This window comes from Dendrobates tinctorius, unplaced genomic scaffold (assembly GCF_039654945.1).
Source record: "Dendrobates tinctorius isolate UK_male_01 unplaced genomic scaffold, ASM3965494v1 ptg000165l, whole genome shotgun sequence".
NCBI classification, from domain to species: Eukaryota; Metazoa; Chordata; class Amphibia; order Anura; family Dendrobatidae; genus Dendrobates; species Dendrobates tinctorius.
Window position 1 is genome coordinate 9,966,132 of NW_027361832.1, and position 18,585 is coordinate 9,984,716.

At 45.7% G+C, this 18,585-nt stretch overlaps 1 protein-coding gene across 2 annotated transcripts in view; it reads left to right on the forward strand.

The window, feature by feature from the left end:
• The window catches only part of NIPAL2 (NIPA like domain containing 2), a 220,127-nt gene that overhangs the window by 157,253 nt on the left and 44,289 nt on the right, over positions 1-18,585 (forward strand). For both annotated transcript variants that reach the window (XM_073550473.1, XM_073550474.1), the window contains 2 exons: positions 9,736-9,832; positions 11,806-11,941. In XM_073550473.1, the coding sequence (XP_073406574.1) occupies positions 9,736-9,832; positions 11,806-11,941 (233 nt within the window). The remainder of the gene's footprint in view (positions 1-9,735; positions 9,833-11,805; positions 11,942-18,585) is intronic.

Consider the following 18,585-nt stretch of genomic DNA (forward strand, 5'->3'; position numbering starts at 1 on the left):
CATTATATAAAGGCAGAGACCCTGATTTCATTGTAGCATGACTTAATAAGCTTCTTGCTGCATTTTTTTTTTTCTTTTTAGAAAATCACACTTTTATCTTCTGCAGAACTACTAGTTTTCTAAATGTTGAGCTCTGTATAACCCCGCCCACATGACTGATATCTTTTTTTTTTTTTTCTGACAGCTTTCTACATATGCACAGTGTTTGGAGCTGGGGTTACACAGATCTCATGAATATAGAGGACTACATGGCAGCAGGTTTACTAGTCTTCTAGTGATAATCTCCTACTGATAAAACAGTGATTTTATCAAAACTACGGGAAGAAGCCCAGTAAGTGACTCATCCCAGAAATAGCTGTCTCTTCCTCTACATGAGGCTGCTCTCAGATTTTGTGGCCTATTACCTTTAAGACAGCGCCATTGAAGGGATGGTTTGAAACTAATACTGATTTTAATCTTAAATGGCTATCTATTAATTGTAATAATCTACCGTAATCATTTTTCTAATACAATTAAAAAGTCCCTGCCATTCCCTCTTCAATCTAAGTGCTTTATTTTTTTTACCTACTTCGTTTTCGTCTAAGCATCTTCAGTAAATTCTGTGATACTCAAACAGGATGTTTTCAGGGGACAGACATCTCTTTTGGGGGTGGTGCTGGTTTTTGCTCACTGCATTCTTTCCTTACAATGAACCCTGACAGTGCGCTCTCTTGCCAGCTCGTAAGTTCTTATTAGCGAGCGCACTGTCACTATGCGTTAAAAAGTATATTGCACAGTGACCAGAGAGCTCATACGGAGCATACCTCGGAATTGACAATCAACACATGCTCAGTAGAGCAGGGACTAGCCCAACTCCTGAAATGGACTTCACTGATGACACTTCATTTCAGGATGGAGACAAAGGCTGCAACGGTGACCGCAGCCTGTGTCTCCTGATGACATCTTGTTTGAGTATCTTAGCATGCATTGGGAATTCTGAAACAAAACGTCATCCAAACAAATGTAGGTAAAAAAAAAATTAGGCAGTTAGAATAGAGAGGGACTTTTTAATTAAAGTACCGTGTATTAGAAAATTATTAGATTATTACAAGAAATATATAGAGATTTAGGATTAAAATCAATATTCGTTTCAAATCACCCCTTTAAGCATATAAAAAAATAAACAGCTTTATTTTTTCTTCTTTGCAATGTTGGGAACATTTCAGTTTAGCAATAATAATAATAAAATCTCATTTCATAGACCAATGGGTTTTGTTTTTTCATCTTTTGCACTATACCCCAGAAAATAAAAAAAAAAAATTGAATTGATAGTTGTATGAGGTCATTCATCAGAACAGTTGTGTAATGATTGGGATTTACTGGAATCAATGATATGCAGAGACTTTGCTGTAGGATGAGCTGACTAGCTATCTGGGGACATCATTAGTGAGGTGTTAGAATATCCGTACAGCTCAGAAATAGGGGAAAAAATTCTCTAATGTACTAAAAACAAGTTAAGAAATTGGTTTTGCACTTATCATTTCTTATGCTCCAACTACTGCATGCCAATGTACAGGGTTCATTATTGGAAAATGTTCCATGTACAAAAGTAACGATTTGCAAAAACATGGAAAATTGATCCCATGAAGGCCATTATGTCTCCATATCCAAAGTAAAAGAACACAATTATTATTTTACATCATGTGCCATATCTGGATTAAGGCGGCCATGTGTATACAGGATTGAAAAGCGTAAAGCTTATATTGACTACATGCTGTAGAAAAATAAGGAAAATTGCCTTTGTCATCAGACACAGTTGCATATACAACTTCCTTTATACATACATATTTGGAATCTGTAATATCCTTTGATCGCTTTTTTTTTTTTTACAGTCCTACAAATGGACACAAAATTCCATGGTATTTCTTTTCATAAAATTTCTTTAGTGTATGTGCACACATTGCGTATTTGGATTCAGACAGAAATTTCTGCACCACTTCTGCATCTCTTGGCAGGTAAAATGTAGCTGCAAAAACGCACATTTTGATGCGTTTTTACATGCATTTTTTCCACCTGCATTTTGCTAGCAATTTTGGACAGCAATCAAAGCTATAGAGATAGATAACAGAGAAATATATAGTGTGAGGGGTTGTCACGCTCTGAGAAGCCTTCAGGTAGACTCAAGAACATGTGCACGTAAAAAACACCAGTGGATTTATTATATGCAGCATAAACCTCGGTGTTGAAAACAAAACACAGCCCTCCGGGCACGACAGGAAAGCAAAACAAAAATGATAGCGTACAGTTCAGTCCTTTTTGGTATGGGGTCCTCCAACACACTGTTATGGAAAAGTACTCTTAGTCCTCACTTCTCTGGGAAGTACAGCTTCTCCCCACAGCACCATCCCGACTGAACCTCAGGTCTAGGTATATCATCACATGGGCTGGTCACGTGATCATAACATCACTGCAGTTCCTCATACACCTGCAGGTCCTGCACAGAAAAGGGGTACAGTGAGCACCCTCCCACCCGCACTGCGGATGCTCACATAAAACCGGCCCATTGAATTCTGTACACAGTTTCTCCGCACCTAGTGTGCTGGAAACACAAAATCACTCCGGTTTCACATCACTGATCGCTGCATGCATAGTGACACGTACCTTCCTTCCTCTACAAAGCCAGTAACTGTCACATATTCACCCCCCTCTACCCAAAGCTGGGGGTTTTGGCACCATCAAACACCAGACAGAGAATTCGGGAGAGGGCATCCGCGTTGCCATGCAACTTCCCAGTTATGTGTTCGACACGAAACGAGAAGAGCTAATAACCACCTAGTTATCCTAGTGTTCTTACCCTTTTTCTCACTCAACCATCTCAGCGGAGCATGGTCAGACACCGATTTGAATCTAAGGCCTAGAAGGTAGTACTTTAGTCTATCTACTGCCCACTTTATGGCCAAGCACTCCTTCTCGACAATTGCATAATTCTTCTCGCAAGAAAAGCGTTTTTGGCTCAGATACAGGACGGGATGCTCTTCTCCATTTATTTCTTGTAATAGTACCGCTCCTAATCCAGCCTCTGAAGCATCGGTCTGTAACACGAACTCCTTCTTAAAGTCTGGTGCGACTAGAACCGGATGCCTATACAGAGCCCGCTTGAGTTCCTGAAATGCCCGCTCTGTATCAGGAGCCATTTTTACCACAGTCAGCCTGGTTCTGCCGAAGAGGTCCGTTAACGGTTCGGCAATCATGGAGAAGTTGGGAATAAACTGCCGGTAATACCCCACAATCCCAAGAAAAGCCCTCACTTGCTACTTAGACAGCAGTTGCGGCCACTCCTGAAATGCCTCTTTCTTAGTCCATTGGGGCTTGATTACTCGACGATGTAGCCCAAGTACCTGCCCAAGTACCTGGCCTCCTACTTTCCGATAACACATTTCTTCGGGTTTATTGTAAACCTCGCTTTCCTCAAGGCATCAACGACCGCCTGTACTTTTGGAAAATGCGAACTCCAGTCATGGCTGAAGATGACAATGTCATCCAAGTAATCGGCTGTATACTTCCTATGTGGCGCCAAAATCCGATCCATCGCCCTCTGGAAGGTAGCGGGGGGCCCGCTGCAGACCAAATGGCATACACATCATGTAATGGAAACAGCCATCCGGCGTCGAGAAAGCCGTCTTCTCTTTGACATGGGAATCTGCCAGTATAAAGCAGAAAAAGTCCAGCTCACCTTTACAGGCGTCTTGGTGATCGGAGCACGGATCCGATGTGTTAGACGTGCAGTAATACGAAAAGGAAAATATCCAACTCAACGATATAGTGAAACCAATATTTTATTCACTATGCAAAGTGACAAGTTGAGGATAAAAGCATCAGCATAATTCAAGATGGAAATGCGATATCAACGCATTTCTGGTGGACTGGCACCCTTAATCATGACATGGTGAATAAAATATTGGTTTCACTATATCAACCGCATGCTAGTACTCATACCAATGGTGGAGAGCAAGTTCTTGGCCAAGTGGCAAGGCTCGTATGAAGTTGTGGAGAAACTTGGGGATGTGAATTAGCAGAAACCTGTTGCCTTTATGGGTTTCGCAGGTTTCTGTTTCCCAGTTAATATCCAGGTAGTTAAAGTCCCCCATAACAAGGACCTCATTATGGGTTGCAGCTTCATCTATCTACCTTAGTAGTAGACTTTCCATGATTTCTGTTATATTTGGGGGTTTGTAACAGACCCCAATAAGAATTTTGTTACTATTTTTCCCTCCCTGTATTTCGACCCATATGGACTCGACATCCTCATTCCCTTCGCTAATATCCTACCTTAAATGACTTTAGACAAGACTTTACATAAAGACAAACCCCTCCTCCTCTCTGATTTTTACAATCCTTTCTAAGCAGACTGTAACCCTGAAAGTTAACTGCCCAGTCATAGCTTTCATCTAACCATGTCTCGGTTATTCCCACTATGTCATAGTTACCTGTAGATATTTCTGCTTCTAGTTCTTCCATCTTGTTTGTCAGGCTTCTGGCATTTGCGAGCATGCAGTTTTAGATTATTTTGTTTTGTTCCAATCTCCTCCCTGTGGATTGTTTTTGAAATTCTTACCTCTGTTCGTACTATGTTGTCTTGGGTCTTTTTTGCCACACCTCATATCCTTCATCAGTATATTTTCAGGCTTCATGTTCGTGTCTAACGTTTTTTTTTCCCGTCCCCTCTTCTAGTTTATCGCCCTCCTGATGAGTGAAGCGAGTCTTCTGGCGAATGTGTGTTTCCCAGGTTTGTTGAGATGTAGTCCGTCTCTGGCGAGGAGTGCATTGTACAGGTAATTCACACCGTGGTCAGGAATCTGAATTCTTCTTGTTTGCACCATCATCTTAGCCAGTTGTTCGCATCAAGGATCCTGTTCCATCTCCTGGTACCATGCCCGTCTACTGGAAGGATAGAAGAAAAAACTACCTGTGCATCCATTTCCTTTACTTCCCCAACTCATCAAAGTCCTTGCAGATTGTCGGTAGGTCCTTTCTTGCCGTGTCATTGGTGCCAACATGTATCAGAAGAAATGAGTGGACGTCCTTGGAACTGATGAGCTTTGGTATCCTATCGGTCACATCCTGGATCTTCGCACCTGGGAGACAGTATACTTCTCTTGCGGTTATGTCCGGTCTGCAGATGGCTGCTTCTGTGCCTCTCAGTAGTGAGTCTCCCACCACTACCACTCTTCTTCGCTTCTTGGTTGTACTTTTTGTTGTCACTTCTGGGTATTACTGTGTGCCCTTTTATTTGCTTGCTGGTAGTGCCTCATCCTTAGGTGTGCCATCTTCGTCCTCCACAAGGTTGTGTGGTTGGTGATGTTGCCATGGTCTTCTTGCTTCTTTTGGTCACATGCTTCCACTCGTCTGCTTTTGGAGGTTCTCTGACACTTTCTTCACCTTTTGTGACTAGTAGATATGCTTCTGTTCTGTCTAGGAAGTCTTCATTTTCTTTGATGAGTTTCAATGTTGCAATTCTGTCTTCCAGACCCCGTACCTTTTTTTCTAAAAGGGCCAGTAGTCTACACTTCTGGCAGGTGAAGTTGGATTCTTCTTCTGGTTGATCTGTGAACATGTAGCACATGGTGCAGCTCACCATGTAGGTTGTCACATCTGCCATGCTCCTAGATCCTGCTGACTGTGTCTTCCTTTTTGTGTAATCTACTGTGTGTAACCTTCTTGTGTAATCTGTTGTTTTTTTTTCCTTCTTGTGTAATCTACTCAATCAACCAAGCTTTCTTGCAATAATGTCCTAGAGGCAAAAATTCACGTGCCGTAAGGCTCGTGGTTTGGCGATTTTTTTCCAGGCAGCTGGTCCCAGTACCCAATGATCTTCTTGCTGAGGGAGACTTCGATTTTCCCAGAAGTCACCTGGAATATGCAAGTTGGCCCCCTCAAGCTTCAATCCCTGGTTTGGCGATGCTTTCCAAGCAGCTGGTCCCGGCTGTTCCCAATGATCTTCTTGCTGAGGGAGACTCTTCGCTTTTCCCAGAAGGCACCTGGAATGTACAAATTGGCCTCCTCAAGTTTCAATCCCTGGTTTGGCGATGCTTTCCAAGCAGCTGGTCCTGGCTGTACCCAACGATTGTCTTGCTGAGGGAGACTCTTCCCTTTTCCCAGAAGGCACCTGGAATATAAAAATTAGCCTCCTCAAGCTTGAATCCCTGGTTTGAGGGATCCTTTCTAAGCAGCTTGGTCCCAGCTGTACCCAACGATCTTCTTGCTGTAGCAAGTCGAATATCTGTGAGCGGGGTGGTTTATCGCCAGCATATGACTAACGGTGGACTCGTTAGCCCTTACTGACATTGTCTCCCCCAGGTGTGCCAGTATATCAGTCTTTAACTTCTCATACTCCTTGGCATCCTGGAGGGCTAAGTCATAATATGCCTTCTGGGGCTCCGTCAGATGTGTTGCCAGTACCTCTGCCCACTGCTCCGGCGGAAGTCTCTCCCATTCAGCCACTCACTCAAAAACTGTCAGGAAGGCTTCCACATCATCCCCAGGGGTCATTTTCTGCATAGCTCGCCTTACCCGAAGCACCTCTGCGAGGAGCTCCATTTGTTGCGTTAGCGCCTCCTGCTGCTGTCGCTCCTTCTGTTGAGATTGTTGAAGCTGCTGTATCAACAGCTTATTCGTTTCTTGTTGTGCTAGCTGTGCATGCGACTATCCAGCTGGTGGTGTTGCTGTGCCTGCACGAGATGTTTCACCAGCTCCTCCATGTTGCCGGACGTCTCATGCTGGATGGCGGATATCACCCAGGACGTCGTCCGCAGCCTCTATCCGGGTTCCTGGATCTTTGCCCACACTCGAACCAAAACGTGTGAGAAGTTGTCATGCTTGGTAGAAGCCTTCAGGTAGACTCAGGAACATGTGCATGTAAAACACAGCCCTCCAGGCACGACAGGAAAGCAAAACAAAAACGATAGCGGACAGTTCAGTCCTCCTTAGTGTGGGGTCCTCCCGCACACTGTTAGGGAAAAGTACTCTCAGTCCTCACTTCTGTGGGAAGTACAGCTTCTCCTCACAGCACCACCCCAACTGAACCACAGGTCCAGGTATGTCATCACGTGGGCTGGTCACGTGATTGCGACATCACTGCAGGTCCTCAAACCCCTTCCGGTCCTGCAGGGAAAAGGGGTATGGTGAGCACCCTCCCACCCGCCCTGCGGGTTTGCGCAAAAAAACAGCCCATTAAATTCTGTACACAGCTTCTCAGCACCTAGTGTGCTTAAAACGCAAAACCACTCCGGTTTCACATCACTGATCACTGCATGCGCAGTGACACGTATCTCCCTTCCTCTACAAAGCCAGTGACTCTGTCACAATAGATAATAAGTATAGAAGGATATATAGACAGACAGACATATAATTCCCCTCCCGACATACTATAAAATTGCACCCTGAAGATATATTAATATATTTATGATTACATAAATGAAAAAAATTGTGTAGAGTATTTCTCCATTTTTTGAAACCAGCAAACGTAAAGCAGACAGCTGAGAGCTGATATTATCAGGCTGGGACAGTCCCTGTTTATTGGGCTCACCCAACCTAAAAATTCCAGTCTGCAGCCGCCCAACAAGTAGCACATCACATTAGATGCGCCAATTCTGGCACTTTATCTTGGCTCTTCCCGATTGCTCTTGTGCATTGACAATGAGGGTAATTGGCTTTGGAGTTGATGTCAGCTGTGTAGTGTCCAAAAACACAGTTGACATCAAGCCCTGATGTTACTAATGGAGAGGAGTCTTTCGGACACCCCCATTACTAACCCAATAATGAAAGAAAAAAAACACACAAATTTTTTTATTGAATTACACACGCCTGTTGTGAATTCGCTTTTTGGCCTACCTCTGGTTACTAGTGAAGGTAGTGGAGCTGGTTATATTGATAGAGGGGTCACGAGTTCTCTTTCTGGGCTTCCTCTGGTTGTTACTGGAGGTAATGGAGCTGATCTGATTAACTGAGGCTTGCCACCTGACAATGAGGAGGACGATTGGAGATCTGGAGTTTCTGACTGGATTTAAGACAGCCGACTACCTCTATCCCTGCTGGTGATTTTTTCCTGCCTCCTGAGGTCTTAGTTTCCAGCTCAGTCCCTGCATGCTCAAGCTAAGTGTTCTTTTGCTATTGTTCACATTTGATCTGGTTTTGTCTATTTCAGTTTTGTGTGGTCAGCCAGCCTCGGCTGGGGCTGTGCTGAATCTCCATCCATATGTTACTGCTTGTGCCAGTTTGTTTTGTCCCTTATTAATTGGCCTCTTTTTGCTCTGCTTTCAGAATATACCAGGGTGCTGATATATGGGCGAAGTTGTGCGACTTCAGGTTTTTTTCTATCAGACGTGTTGGACATTTTTTGCAGGGTTTTTTGTGTGATTGCAGACAGTGTCTTTCCTTTCCTGTCCTGTCTAGTTATGTGGGCCCCATCGTTTGCTCAGTCTATTTTCCTACCTGCGTTTGTGTTTTCATCTTGTCTCACCGACAATATATGTTTGGGGGCTATCTATTCCTTTCGGGTCTGCTCTGGGGCAGTTTAGATTTCCCCTTTCTTGCTTTAGGCTTATTTAGCTCTCCGGCTGTGTCGAGGCGTCTAGGATCATCATAGGTACGCTACACGGCTACTGCTAGTTGTGTGGATAGGATCAGTGGTCTGCAATCCGCTTAGTTACCAACCTCTCTGGTTTTCTGTGGCTTAGCTTGGTCTTGCTCTCCTCCTCGGTGACCCAATCATAACACACGCCCCCACATTTTAATGTCAGCTGTTTTTTTGGACAATTCAGAGCTGACATCAACCCCATGTGCCATTACCCCGATTGCCACTGCACCAGGGCAATCGGGAAGAGCGAAAGTGAAGCACTAGAATTTGTGCATCTAATGTGATGCACCACTTCTGGGACGGCTGTGAGCTGGTATTTTTAGGCTGGGAAGGGTCCAATAAACAGGGACCTTCCCAGCCTGATAATATCAGCTCTTAGCTGTCTGTTTTACCCTTGCTGGTTGCAAAAAAAATGGTGGGGGACTCCACGTCATTTTTCCATTTATTTATTTCATCATAAAAAGCTGTCCAATAAGCACCACAGGGTGCAATTTTATAATCTGTCGGGTGATGTGCAATTATATATCTATATGTCTGTCACTCTGTCTATATGTCTAGCTATATCTATTATCTATCTCTATAGATATTTATTATCTATCTCTATAGCGTTCACTGGTGTCTAAAAATGCTAGAAAAACATATCAAATGCTCAGCAAATCTGCGATCATTTTTAAACCTGCGTTTTTATAGCATTGTTGACTGACATTGAAGTCAAAGGATGAAAAAAAAACCGGAAAGAATTGACATGCTGCAGATTTCAATCTGTACCAAATCTGTAAGGCACAAATAAGCAACCTGTGCATGAGATTTGAGGAATCTCATTCACTGAAATCAGGAAACCTTTCTGGTTTTGAGGCAAATCCACTCGGGAAAAACAATGCAAAATGCGACGTCTGCACACCACCTAAAAATTTTCCAATCCCCATGTGATAATCCCTCTGTGTCCAGCAGGAGCTAAAAGATGGAAGATGTGCATTATATACTGTATATCATACGTGGTAAAGGAGTGGTGTTTAGGCGAGACTTGATGTAGGGTCAACTAGTTTAGGAGAGATTTCTACATACTGGAAATTGCTACATCTGGTCATAACATTGTGTATTATTTATGATCTCTGTTCTAGCTCCTTGAAGTGGTAGCATTTTGTGTCCTGCTCTACGTGTACAAGATGAAGGGAGTGAATCATATTGTGGTTTTGCTACTTCTGGTAGCTCTGTTGGGTGAGTGTTCATCGTTTTCTGATGACATCAAGACCTGTGCATCATCTTCTCCCTTCTCATTACTGTCTGCTTAGATCAAACTCTTAGAAAATCTGTTCTAATGGTGGTTTTATGTTTATCATTAACATATGACAAAGCTTGGTTTTATACATTGTTGTTTTACGTAAATTAAAGGAAACCTGTCAGGTCACAAAATGCTAATAATCTGCAAGATAATAGTGTTCTGAAGACAGGCTGCCATGCACTGAAAGCCCAACTCCCGGTAGCCTTCGACTGTCAGAGAGGCGCAACCGGTCCCCTTTCAGTCACCGCTCAGCCCATAGTGAGTGGTGGCTGTAAGCACACCACAGGTACTGATTGACATCCGGTTCAGCACAGGTACTGTGCTGCTGAGCCGGCTGTCAGTCAGTGCTATGGCATGGTTACAGGCACTTATCACTATGTACTGAGCGATGACTGAAAGCCGGCTGCACCTCCATGACTGAAAGCTGGAGGCTGCCGGGAAGAATAAGGTAAATTTCCTTTCTGCAGCCAAGCTGTAGTACCCAATAGTCCTGCAGATTATCACTTTTTCTGTAAGTTAGTTGTGTTTTGGGACATGATAGGTTCCCTTTAATTCACAAATCAAAAATGTTTTTTTTACCAATTTCCAAAGCGTTTTTTTTTCTTCTAACCACTACGATATTAAAAACATACTATACAAGTTTGGTATCGCCGAAATCATATTGACCTTAAGAATCATGTTGCCAGGTCATTTTTACCACACACCACCATACAAGCAAAACCCAAAAGAACAATGGTAGAACTGCATATTTTTCACCATTTGACTCCATTTTATATTTTTTCCTGTTTTTCAGTACATTACAGGCAGTCCTCGACTTGCAAACATCATTCGACTTATGTACGACCCTGAGTTACAACGTCAAATGCAAAAAAAACAAAACAAAATAAAAACCCTTCACCACTAACTTTTCTTACTGCCGTCCAGTCCTCTTTTTTATGCTGTATCTTCGCGTCCACGTCCAGGCTGCAGCCCACTGCAAGTCATAAGGTTGCGTTGTCATTGCAACCTTATGACGCACAGTAATCTCCAGCCTGGTTGCGGCCGGAAGTCCTCATCTAAGGTGAAAAGCCGGTGATGCAGCGTACCCAACTACAGAAAGAGGAGGATAAGATAGCAAGGTGAGTCTTGGTTAAAAAAAAAATAATAAAAAAACTAATATTCACCTCTTCAGCGCACCCCGCTGCTCTTTGTCTTGTCCTCTTCTTTCCACCATGATGCGCAGTAACTTCCAAGGGCCTACGCGCAGCCTGAAATCTTGGAGATATGGCCCGCAATGGTGGAATGAAGAAAACAGGATTACGAGCAGCGGGGCAGCCAGATCAGTCAGGTGAGTACTCGTTTTTTGCATTTTTTCCCCCCACTTCGACCGTACCCTGGGGACTACCTGCCTGTGGTAAATTTGGAACTACATCTCGTCCTCCATTAAAAAAAACAACCCCTAATATGGTTAGGTTCACAGAAAGCAAAATTTGTTTTGGCTCTCGGAAGAAGAGGAATAAAAAAAACTAAAATGAGTAACAAAAAAGAACACAACGTAAAAATCGCCTGGACATGAAAGGGATAAAGGAATCCAAAAAGAATAAATTAAGAAAAGGCTTTTATTTTATATGGAAAAATGCTCCTTAATATTTTTTAGTTTCATTATTCACAGTTATTAACTCTGGAAAGAGTTTTTCAGCTGTGAGTTCAGATCACCATGTCCAAGAATCGTACATCCCCTCAGGCTTGATATAGTGGAAATTATGTGGGAATATAGATTTATTTGGTCACCTGATACACAAGGAATTCAGTTCTATGGCAAATCTAGCTCTGCTACATCTGTATGTTGAAAGTATTAACATCTCCCTGCTATTAATGGTATAAATAATGTCTGGCTTCCTCACACGCCTTCTGTCTCTTTCCTTCTCAGCTTCGGCAGCAGTGATTTCCGTGAAAGCTGTAGCGGGTATGATTACGATGACCTTGAAGGGGGATATGCAGCTCACTTACGCCATCTTCTACGTCATGGTAGTTACAATGGTCGCATCATGTGTCTTTCAGGTCAAGTAAGTAATGCCGCATTTAGCTCCAAAGGTATTCTTCTGCATGACAGCCCTCATTTGTCTGTTTGACCAGACAGGTCCTTCTCTAAGAGAATCTTAATGACTGAATCGTCTGTCTGTGCACAACACAGCGGGACGTGGCGGGATTTGTGCTCACCGGTGTCTTCCTGAGAAATAATAGTTAAAACCTGGACTGAGAAACCGGTATAATTAATCTTCATTAGTGGACTTCAGGGCGGTTTCATCCTTAATTGTACTTAGAAATGTCATCTTCTATTATTTGCACTTTAGAAGTAAAAATAAGATTATTTACTGGACAGCAAGTAAAATAAATGCGCTGATTAAAAAAAAAAAACGGGAGCTCAACTTCAAAGGGCTGAACATCTGTCCGTAATGAGCGTTTCATATCAACTGTACAAACGTGAGATGAGAGATCGACCCAAATATAATAGTTGTGGGGAATAAATGAAAAAAAATGGCAGCTGTGTATATGTAAAACTGTGTGGACTCTGTAAAGAAAAAGAGGCAATAGTTACTAATACCAGTCAGGTTTTTTACTCAGCCAATCCCCCACGGCTCTCACTGCTGACACGACACAGCTCTGCTGGCACGGCTCTGCTCTGCAGGCGACGGGGGCTCCTTCTATATGGCCCGTCGCCACACCAGGACACTCTGATGAGGGAAGCAGAGCGCGCTGCTCACGGCTCTGCACGCTGCCCTCTGCACTGTTCTGCGATGGCACCAGACTGACTCTTTTAGCGCGCTTTCTCCTTTTATCTGCCGGCTGCTGCGTGCCTTTTTTTCTGGCTCTCCCCGCCCCCTCCTGTCAGCAGGAAACTCTGACTCAGGCTACTCTCATGCAGCAGAGGGAGGGTCCACCCCACTCAGGCTTCCCCCCCCGGGAACAGAGTATGCAGCCCTTCTAGTTCCGGACCCAGCATGCAGGTACCCGAGGTCTGATCTATCTCCTTACACTCTCCCTCTCTTTTAACTCGCCATTCCACTGGCAAGGCTTCGTCATACTCCAATACAGTCTTCTGAGGGCCGACAGATGCCCACAATTTTTGCAACACCTCCTCCCTCTCTGGCTCCATCTTCTTCCAGTAAGGCTGGTCAAAGATACTCCAAACTTTGGGTGGACGGGGGCTCACCCAGGTCCCCTGGAGCAGCAATCTCTGTGGCCTGTTCCTTTTCTGGCCCAGCAGATGACAGGTCGAGAGGCTTTCCCTCTTCTTCAATGGCAACCATTGTCGTCTTCTTCCTTTTCTTCTTCTTAGCTTTGCTGCCAGCAGACGTGTGAGCAGTCGGTTCGCCTTTTTCTTTATCATCAGTGGAAGCCTTAGGGACTTCTTGCTCGGGTTCCTCAGTTTGTGGACTTAGAACTGGCACCTCTTCTCCACAGCACCCCCCTCTCTTTGACAGGCGCACTCCCGTCAGAACTGGAATCGAATGAATTAAGATCATGCAGGCCGGACACTTCGTGATCTGCGTTGGGCTCTGCGGGCATCACTCCACATTGCTTTTCAGCCACACTCACTGCTTCACCCAGCTGCTTCACGTCTTCCAACCGGTCAAGATCTCCGGGGCTGTTGGGCAGCGAATTTTTCACTTCAGAGAGCGAAGGCAGTGGTTCTTTCTCTTCACAAACCGGAATCGTGGAAGTGGGTGTACTGGGAACATTTGACACTTGTTCCCTTCCTATGTGTTCCCGTAACAGGCAGGGACACAACAGGCTTTGGTGGACCATTCGGTTAGACACCTCTTAGTCCCGTTCAGGTTGGTTTTCATGGACAACACCTTTGGGTCCAGTCTGTAGTGTCACCAGACTCACTTCCACGCACCTGACCAATGCAGACATCTCACCGCGGACAGACAACGCCTTCGCCATCTCTTCTCGGCGTCTGTCGTCGTGGCTCTGTCTGACTGAGTGCCGCCGCTTTCTTCTCGCCGTTACACTTTTCCCAGGGACGACGTTTTCTCCAATTGACAGGATCATCGGAAGGATGAACGAACATTCTCAGTCGTCTGACTCGAGTGGGGCAACTTCTGGCCAGGTGTCCCATTCTTTCACACGTCCAACACCCGCTTCTGGGCCTGTCTGGTGGGCGCCTCAGTCTGGATCGTCGAACTCTCCGAGAGGAATATCTCCTTTCCTTTCGATCTTCTTTCCACAAACTGGGAGCAAATATTGGGACAACTGCTCTGGTGCTTCTGATGCTCTGCACCTCCCCTCTGATGTCTTCCACCTTTAGCCGCAAATTACCTTGGGGTAGGACTCTGTACTCCAGGACAGCAGCAAGGGTTTCTTTCAGGCCTTCAATTTCTTCCCAAATTCTCCTCATTCCCTGGTGCAATTCACAGGACAACTTCGGCTCTTCCTCGTTCGGGGTGGGTAATCCACAACACCGGACTATCCCTGTCACGGCTGCAACCCCCTGCTCCTGTTCACCTATGCGCGCCTCTGCCCCAATTTCCGCAAGAGTCATGCTCAGATTAGCTCGCAGGCGCTCACGCAAAGCCCGTCCAAGCTGCACATCTCTCAGGCCCGTCATTAACTGGTCTCGCAACACTATGTCGGGGGGTCCTATGCCTTTGCCATCTTTCTTAAGAATTGTAGTGTTTAGCTCCTGTAACGTATTCATATACTGCGTCACAGTCTCCCCTTTCTTTGAATACACCTAAATAAGCGCGTGCATAACTCTCCTACGTCCGTGGGGTCTCCATGCGTCTCTTCTAGTATGTTCAGTACTTTGTCAAAGGTGTCTCGCTCCTGAGGAGGTCGTAGCATGACAGAATCTCTGGCCTTTGCGTCTAGAGCCATCAGGGCAACCTCCACTGCTAACACAGGAGTCATGGGATACATCCTCATCATTCCCCTTACCCGATCAGTCCAGCTCCATAACAAAAACGTTGCTCCCTGTAAACTTGGGGAGATTACTCAAAATTGTCCCCAGCGGCATACTGGCCCTTGGAGCACTCCCAACCGCTTGGTCTGCCACCTTTGCACCCATAGACTGCATCCTGCCGACTACGCCAAGTGTAAGAGTACGAGCAGAAACGTGGGATGCAGTGATGGGACGCAGGCAGAGCAAGGGTAAACAGATTTATTTACAGGAGAGTACTCCACGCAGGAAGATTAATAGTTAAACAGTCAGGAGATAAAGGGATAGTCAGGGGAGACAAACGGTACATTTGGGTCGCCCTCCCAGGGCTGTGGGGTACTCGGTACCAGGCCCGATGAGCTTCAAAGGGAGATGTCACGGCACCTGGGACCCGGTCCGTGGCCCTGGGCGCCCAATGAAAAGGGGGGGGAATGTTCAGTGTGCTTATGATGATTAGAGTTTATGAATGAATGAGTTGTGACGCCACCTGTGGTGTTCGGCAATGAAGATGTTGAGCTGATGCTGCAGACAGATCCTCTGGGACAGATGGTATGGTGCAGCAATGATGTTATAGCCCTCCACAGGCAGGGCTGTAGTCCCAGGGCAGAGTAGGTGAAGTGACACTTAAATGATGTAGTGTCGGGCGCAGGGGATGTAGCAGTGCTGGGCAGGTTGACGCAGGAATAAGTGGAGAACACCGGGGCATGTAGTTCCAAAGCTTTACTCACAGTCTGTTGTGGCACCAGAGCCCGCATCCGTGCCGTGTCCTCCGGGTCAGGAGCTCAGCCAACTTCCAGGCAAGATGAAGTACTCCTTTCCAACACTCCGCCAACATATGTGCCTTTTCTGACCGTCTCACTCTTAGCGCCTTTAGTGAAGTACTCACAGTACTGAGTTACACTGGAGTTCCTCCTGTCAGATGTTTGTTGCTGTTGTGCCCCCAAGTCTGGTGTGGGAATAAAGTGGTGGCAACTTCTATTCCTCCGGTGTCTGCTGCAGGACCATTAGTATCCATACAACCTCAGGGACCGGACCCCAGCCTTGCGCTTAGAACTTAGGAAGGGTTCTCTTCTTACCCTAATCCTTGGTCCTCTTCTTCTCCTCACGTTCCGTACTAATCTTTCCCTTCTTATGGAGAGTCAGGCTTTCTATTAATGCTCCTTTCCTGTGCCAGCGGTCCCAGGTCACTGAGGTCAGCTGCTGCACTTCCTTCATCCATGCCACTCCGGGGATCTCCTTTCACAGACTGACCTCGTCAGACTCCTGTGACAAACTGACTAATTCCAACACTCTTCCTGCTCTTTTAGTGCAGACTAAACTTCACCCGCCTCCCAGCACGCTTCATGTTCCAAGCAGGGAGCCACCAAAGGGTGCTTTGCTACATTACTATGTTGTGTGGGATGCAGGTGTTGGAGCGTGGTCAGGGGTCTCCACCTTACCTGAATGGTGGGGCACCACACCTCAGGAGGAGGTGCAGTACCTCTGTGGCGACTGAACCCTCAGGGGCGCCACACATTAAAGGCAAAGGATATAACAAAGGTTCAGAAGGTGGCAGTTCGTTAGCATAGATGTAAGGTAGTCCTTAAACTGCAGCTCTTACTGAAAACTCAATTGCGCCACAACACCTGGCGCGGTGTCCTCTCTAGTGGGGTCAGGTAGGCGATAATACCCCGTCTTCTCGTAACAGTGATCGGTTTCTGGAACCTTCCACTGCCCCTTGTCCATATACTGCTGTGGCTATTAAAGGCACGGGCCACAGACCGGTACGAGCCCAACGCAGCTCCTTAACTGTAGGTCACAAAGGTCAGGACATCTATTCTGTGTCCACGTCAGGGTACGAGTGTCAGTCCTGTGTGGTTTGTCTTAGGCAGCGCATGTGTGGTACGCAAGGTCAGTTCGTGTACGGTACCTGGTCCTCTCTGGCTGTCACTGGACACACACCGCATGTACCGCTCTCCCTGTTCCCCACTGCTGGCGGCGGGCGACGCTGTTCTGCCTGGCGCTGGTACTCCCGGCTGGAGAACCCCTCTCTTGGTTTGCTGCGACACCCGGCTCAGCTCTGCTTTGGGTGCACGGCTCTGTTCCGTACAGCTCTCACTGCTGACACGGCTCTCCCTGCTGATAGAGCTCTGCTCTGCTGGCATGGCTCTGTTTTGCAGGCGACAGGGGCTCCTTCTATATGGCCCGTCGCCATACCGGGACACTCTGATGGGGGAAGCAGAGCGCACTGCTCACCGCTCTGTGCGCTGCCCTCTGCACTGTTCTGCGCCGGCACCAGACTCTTTTGGTGCACTTTCTCCTTTTATCTGCCGGCTGCTGTGCGGCCTTTTCTGGCTCTTTCCGCCTCTTCCTGTCAGCAGGAAACTCTGTCTCTCTCAGGCTTCTCGCAGAGGGAGGTCCGCCCCACTCAGGCTTCCCCCCGGGAACAGAGTATGCAGCCCTTCTAGTTCCGAACCCGGCATGCAGGTACCCGAGGTCCAGTCTATCTCCTTACATTACCCTGGATACCTAAGCTACCTCAGTGCCCTATATAAGGTAAGCGACATAGCAAATCTGAAGAACTATACTACATTTCTGATTGGAGGTATTTTATAATATTATTAATATTACACCTTCTACATATTAGGATAGGATGTTGGAGATGGGAATACCCCTTTAAGTTCAGGTTTCTTGTTCAGTCCCTTTGTCACCTTTGTATAACAGCCGGCCTCTTGCAATGGTAAAAAAACTCACGGTATCAGCGCTGTCCTGTAATAGGAACCACAAGAGTAACATTTTCGTTCATGACATTTTCTTTCCTCCAAATTATTCCCTCATCACCTGCGATATTACTGGAAAGTGTAAATAAGTGCAGAAACTCAGCCACGAAGTGGGGACCCCATAAAGTTACAGAGTGGGGTCACCGAGTGCTGAGGAGCAGAGGGTAGAAATGTCACCAATTCTCTGCTGACTCCATAACTGCAGAGTCCAAACCTCCTCCGACATTGATCTCGGCAGAAAAACTGTGCCCTTACCAGGAAACTTGGAATTTTTGTTTCCAGTGCATTGAATAGTAAACAGAACAGTGATATTCAGAACTACACCTCATCCCACAATAACAAGCCCTCATACGGCTATGTCGACAGAAAAATAAAAAAGTTATGGCTCTTGGAAGAAGAGGTTAAAAACGAAAAACTCAAAAGCAGAAAATCTCCCAATTGGGAGGAGGTTAATCAAGCTAGAGCAAAAACAATTAATAGTTAGTCCTTTAATGCAATCTGTCCCATGTTATTTATATAGGATGTCTTCATTGTCCCCCGAATACTAAGTACCCTAGGCATCTCCCTTACCTGTCTTCTCATGGAGGCCTGAAATACAGAGCACAAACTTTGGGAATCATCACATTTCCCTGTGACAGCACTAAACTGTCAGAGCAGTAGGAAAATGTTATTATAGGGCACAATATACCAAGGAGCTGCAGACATCAAGCTTGTAACGTCCTTTAATTTCCTCTCGTCATGGGGATAAGGTACTGAATTAGGGTTTTTTTATGACATACAACGTTTTTTTTTTTTTATATTATTTAACTGCCCAGTAGTATCACTAATGTCAGTTCTTGGCGTGCAGTAGCATACTCCAAAGCCCTGGTCTTCTTCAGTTTTCGGCACCGTTCTGGTCGACTTGTGCAGTCTGTCACCTACCGGATCGCCACAGTGTTTGCTGAATGAGCAGGAGTTCACTTCTCAGTGGGGCTCATTCACAGGTCTGATTTTTCCACTTAAGAAA